We start from the raw sequence: 6,254 nt of genomic DNA, 5'->3' as shown, positions 1-6,254 counted from the left end.
TTCAAGAGATTTCTAAACATTTCAAAAGATTACCGAAAATTGGTAAATTTTTCAAAGATTAATGGTTTGGGATAGGGTTACGATAGGATTACAATTGTGCTTTTATACAGAGAATTTTGTAAATAAATTCTAAATTTGAATAGCAGTTTTTTTTTAATTCCATCTCAACCAGAATATAAATTATTTTCCAAAATTCTCGGTGTGAAAAACTGTATACTCTAAATAAAATAATTATTCTTTATGGCAATTTTCTGTCCTAATGTCCAAATACAAATTTTAACGGCAATATCCTGTTACAGGGTGAAAATTGAATTTTATTACAGAAATTCTCCGTTCTAAATGATAATTATATTAATTCTCAAAAATTCCCTGTTTTAAGTCAGAATTATATTTATATACAACATCTTATATTATATTTCTGAAACATAGTAACTCCCTTTTTTAAACTTCGTACAAGAGAATTTTAAATTTTGACGAATTTTATTTGCAAAATAAAAAAATTTTTTAATTGGAACAACTTCAAATTTAGAACAAGAAATTTTTTTCATTTGACCTCTGACTTAGAAACGGGATTGCTTTTGAAAATTCCATTCCTAGAAATCAGAATCGAAATTATCATTCTTTAGAAGAATTTTCTATATATTATTTATTTATTCCCTATCCAAATACAAATTTATAATTCTGCCATAAAATGCAATATATCAAGACACAATTAAATTTACTTCAAAAATTCCCTGTTCCAAGTCAACATTATCTTTATTTACAAAATTCTATATCATTGTTCAGAAATCTCTCTTTTTATAAAATTTTCGTTACTTGTAAAAAAAACTCATATCCCAAATAAAATTTTAATGTTGCACAAAAGTTAACTGTGCAAAAGAAAAAATATAACGCTTAGGAAAAATTTAATTTGCACATTAGGATCCCTAATTTTGGACCAAATTTACAATTTCCACAATTAATAATAAAATCTCCTCAAATTCTTGCAAAAGGCAGGTTTATTTATTAAAAAGCACATGATAACAATTAGAACGAAAAATTTTGAAAAAATGCAAGATCGTTAACCAAATTTTTTTTTACAAATGATTTATTTGTTTGAAGATGACAACGTTTGAAATAGACAAAAGCTCTTCTATTCTAGGCTTTTTGTTCAAAGGCCTGCAAATTTAAAAAAAAAATAATTGTAATGTTATAAAGTGTATGCATGAAATTAGATTTTGAACTTTCACTAAAGTAAAAATGGTGCCTCATTACTATTTTCAAAACGTTACATAATTTTTACAAATTGAAACAAAATATGAAATACATTTTCGGAAAATATTTATTGGTTCTCAAAACTAAAATTTTTGAAAAAGGTGGACTAATAAAATAACAAAAATGTTAAAATTTCTGACTATTCGGTGAAAATTTGGTTGATTTCATCAACAATCAGCATTCCCAGTAAATTATGTAATTTCTTGAAAATAGTAATGAGGCGTAATTTTTACTTTAATTAAAATTTCGAGATCTACTGTGAAGAATACACTTTGTAAACAATACAATTGATTTTTCTTCAAAATTTAAAGACCTTTGGACGAAAAGCATAGAAAATACGAGTTTTTGAGTATATCATAAGGCACCATTTTGAATTTATTAAAATTTTCACTTTCATGCATTACGAAATATTGTTCTTGACAATAATTTAACCTTTTCATCGACACCTCAAAATTTTTTATCCAGAAAGAAAGAAGTAGTAAAAAAAATTTGGGCAGCCATCTTGATTTTTTTTTAATTTTCAGTTTTCGTTGGTATTACGTGCTATCTAATTAATAAATCTGCCTTTTCCTAGAATTTAACGAGATTTTTGTTATTAATTGTGGAAATTGCAATTTTTGTTCGAAATTGGGGGTTCACCATTTTGTAAATTTCGAAGATAAAAATTTGTTGGTGCACATATATTTTTTGAGCATAGTCTAAAGATCAGAATTGTACAGAGTTAACGGATTATGATGAAACATAGAAAATTACTTGCATTTGAAATTGTACAGTACTTTTCCCCATGTTAATTGTATGCGAAACATTGAGTGCTTTTGGGTGACATTTTAATATTCACCCATTTGGCTCAAATTTGGTAGAGATTATTAACAACAAGCAAGATATTTATTAGATTTTCAAAACGGTATAATGAAAACCTCAAAATATAATTATGGAGAAAAGTTATGGACCGAAAAAAAACCGTCTCAACCTTTACTACATACCCCTATTTTCGATAGAAAACTCCCGGTCACGAAATTACATTCTCGGCTATTTCCCAGTTTTTCCCGGTGCAAAAATAGTCCCTCATTTCCTTAATCGTTGTAAAAAAATGTACACTACTTTAATTTAAAATAATTAAAAATGCAACATTTTCAAAATATTAGCATTGACAATGAAATATTTTTACTTGGACATCATCGCAATTTAGATTTGTTTACAAAGCGTTGCGTAGATAAATTTCAAATTTAATCTTCATAATCTCAAGGATTAAAAATGATTATTTATTATAAATCTCATATGGCAAAATAATTTTAAAAATCTGCACAACAATAACAGAGTTTATGTACCCATCGCGTCACATTATATTATAATTAATTTTTAAATAATATTTAAAGATTATCAGAGGATGCAATTGTGGATCGTGATTGTAAATTTGAGATGTTAGATGTATGATCATCTGAAGCTTGTGCACTGAACATGAGGGGAGTGGCATAGTAGGGTAGCAAAGGATACTGAGTTGGAGGAAAATATGGGGGTGGAAACAACCCTTGTCTCTGAGCAATTTTGAGCCTAGAAGTCAACTGCTTTTTCCATTTTGTTCTTCGATTTTGAAACCAAGTTTTGATCTGAACTTCGGTCAGGTTCAGACACTTTGACAGTTCCATTCTTTTACTGACACTCAGATATTTGTCCACCTGTAAGAAAAAAATTATCATTTAAAATCATGTATCAGATACTCAATTCCTTACAGAAATTTTTCCATTGCATTTTAGTTGAAAATTCATCTGTTTTTATATAAAATCGAACTATTATTGATTGAAAATTCATCTTATGATGATTATTGGGTACAAACTATAACTATTTTTCTAGAAAATACGCCTTCTTGGCTTGAAATTTCAACAATCTGTTTGATTTTTGTTCTCTTATGTGAAGAATCTTTATTAGCTGAAATTTAATCTTTTTTGTTGATGATTTGTGATTTTAGCTTAGTTTGAAATATAACTATTCCATTAAAAATTCGTCTTCATTAGTTGAGTTCAACTATTCTTAATTAAAAATTAAAATTTTTTCGGCTGCAATATTTACTATCACGTTTTTTATTGAGAATTAATTTTTTTTGGTGAAAGTTGAACCACTTTGTTTAAAAAATCCATTTTTTTTGCCAAAGATTCATAATTTTACTTGAAAATGTATCTCTTTTGTTGAAAATTCAACTGTTTTGTTGCATTTTTTTTACTTTAACATTAATTTTTTTAATTAAAAATTAAACTATTCTATTCTTTGAAAATTTAAATATTTCATTGAAAACTGAACTAGTTGAACAAGAACTAGTTTTTTTTGTGAAAATTAATTTTTTTAACTCGAAATTTGACTATTCCATATTCGTCCCAAATTTATATTTTTTAGTTTAAGGTTGAAATGTTAACTTGAAAATGTCTCTTTTTCTAGTTCAAAATTAATTAATTTAGTTAAAAATTCGTCTTTTTGGGTACAAAATCAATCTTTTTGGTTGGAAATTCACATTTTTGGTTGATATAAAATACTTGCTTCAAAATTTATCTATTTTGTTAACCATTATTTTTTTGTAATTTTAATTTTTAAACTAAAAATGCAATTATTATGTTTTTGATGGAATGTTGATCTTTTTTGGTCGAAAACTTATATTTTTTTGATGAAAATTAAACTGATGATTATTCATAATTTTATTTAAAAATGTATCTCTTTGGTTAAAATTTTTTTTATTGAGAATCCACATATTTTACTGAAAGTTAATGTATTTTGTTAAGATGAAATTTTAACTAAAATTAATATAAATCTTTAACACACAAAAAATGATTTTTTTAACAAAGAAGTTCGACTTTTATACAAAAAAGATGAGTTCTTAATGAAACCAAAGAAAAAAATTATTTGGAATAAAAAAACAGCTGAATTTTCAACCAAAAAAGGTACATTTTCAACCTAACATGAAATAATTAAATTTTTAGTTAAAAAATTAATGTTGAACCGGAAAAAACAAATTGTTAACAAAATATATAAATTTTCAACAAGGAATTAATTTTTTATGGGGGAGTTCATTTTTCAACCCAGAATTTGAATTTGTAACCAACAAGATGAATTTTCAATCGAACAGATGAATTTTCAGCCCAAAAAGGGACATTTTTAAACAAAGAGTTGAATCGTCAACTAAAAAATATTTAAATTTTCAGTAAAAAAATGAATTGAAAAAATCAGTTAACTTAACAGTTAACTTTTAAAAAGAAAATTAATTATTATTAAAAATTGTAACCAAACAGATACATTTCCAACCCAATACTTGAATAATTTTCAAAAAAAAAGATGAAATTTCAAACTAAGCAGTTGAATTTTCAACCAAAAATGGAAAGTTACATTTTTGTTGAAAAAATTAAATCTAAAAAAAATGAATTCTCAACAAAATAGTTAAAATTTTAACGAGAGATGAATTTGAAACTTATATGTTAAATTATCAACTAAAAGATGATTTTTCAAACAAAAAGATTAATTTTTCAACAAAAAATACTGAATGTTCAACTACTTGCTTCATGTTAAACTCCTCTGTTCAAAATCTATTTCTGTTGTTGACATTTCAGTGTTTTTGTTACAAAGCGTTATTTTTTATCAGACACTAATTTCTTAACTCAAAATATAATTATTCCATTTTCGTTTAAAAATTTGTGCCTTTTGGTTGAAAATTTAACTGTGTTTGAAAACTCGTTTTTTCGTTTAAAATTAAGTTTTTAATTGAAAACTAAACTATTCCATTTTTCATTCAAAAATAAACTATTTGTTTATGAGCTGATATTATATCGGATATGATTTTATCCATGTGGCTACACACCTAGGGTACCCGGGTGTCCATCTTTTTTCAATTATAAAAATAATTATGCAATTGAAATTATTTCCTTGTTGTTCATACCAATAAATAGATATCAAAAGTGGGTGGAAAATTAAAAAAATACTTTTAAAAAAATGCACCTCTGTCTTTAGCGTCCCTGGTTATTATTTATTCTATTAGAACTTATCACATTGCATGTGCGTGAATCAAAGTAACTTGATAAAAAATTAATAAATCACTCAAAGTTTAGTTTTTATATTGTGGGTACTCTGGGTACTCTAATTGTGTCTGCGTTTTATATAAAAAATAGAATAGTTAAACTTTCAATTGAAAAAGTAATGTTAAATCATAAAAAAGCGTTGGACAAAATTGTTCAATTTTAACAAAACGTTGAAATTTTACTTTAATAAGAACTAGTTTTTACCAGAAATGGAATAGGCAAATTTTCAATTACCAAAGTAATTTGCGACCAAAAAAAAAGAAATCTTTGACAAAACAGTTTAATTTCCAACCAAAGAGATGACATTTTAACTAAAATTATGAATCATCAATAAAAAAATGCAGTTTTAAGAAACTAGTTAACCCTTAAAACCAAGCTGTTAAATTTTTAACTTAAAGAAACATTGTTAAAGAAAAATAGTAATTTACTACCAAAAAAGACGATGTTTAAAAATGCAAATTTAAGAATTCTCAACCAAAAATTGAATTTTGAACTAAAATATATGAATTTAAAAAAAAAAATAATTTAGTATACCAAAAAAGACGGATCTTTAACAATATTCAAGATGTCTGACCCAAAAAGTTGAATTTTTCAACTTAAAAAGAAGCATTTTTAAACAAAAAATTAATTTACCACAAAAAATATGAGTTTTCAAAAAAATTCAAGAATTTTCAACCAAAAAGTTAAATTTTAACCTAAAAAAGATTAACTTAGTAGCAAAAAATACGAGTTTTTAATAAAATTCCAGAATTCTCAACCAAAAAGTTCAATTTTGAACTAAAAAAGGTCAATTAAAAAAAAAGATTAATTTAGAAAAAAAATCGGATTTAAAAAAAAATGCAGGAAGTCTTAACCAAAAAGCTAAATTTTCAACTAAAAAATAAGCACTTTTAAAGAAACACATTAATTTACTACAAAAAAGTAACGTTACTTTAAATCAGACCC

The 6,254-nt window shown here is 25.0% G+C and overlaps 1 protein-coding gene across 1 annotated transcript in view; it reads right to left on the bottom strand.

Annotated features, from left to right (window-relative positions):
- Positions 1-2,624: 2,624 nt before the first annotated feature.
- LOC117170839 (homeobox protein MSH-D-like) overlaps positions 2,625-6,254 on the bottom strand; it is a 17,391-nt gene continuing 13,761 nt past the window's right edge. Inside the window, exon 4 of the mRNA XM_033357883.1 lies at positions 2,625-2,930. Within this exon, the coding sequence (XP_033213774.1) occupies positions 2,625-2,930 (306 nt within the window). The remainder of the gene's footprint in view (positions 2,931-6,254) is intronic.

This window comes from Belonocnema kinseyi, chromosome 4, assembly GCF_010883055.1.
Source record: "Belonocnema kinseyi isolate 2016_QV_RU_SX_M_011 chromosome 4, B_treatae_v1, whole genome shotgun sequence".
In the NCBI taxonomy this organism is placed as follows: Eukaryota; Metazoa; Arthropoda; class Insecta; order Hymenoptera; family Cynipidae; genus Belonocnema; species Belonocnema kinseyi.
The sequence above is the reverse complement of the archived record's forward strand: the minus strand, read 5'-3'. Positions and strand labels throughout refer to the sequence as shown.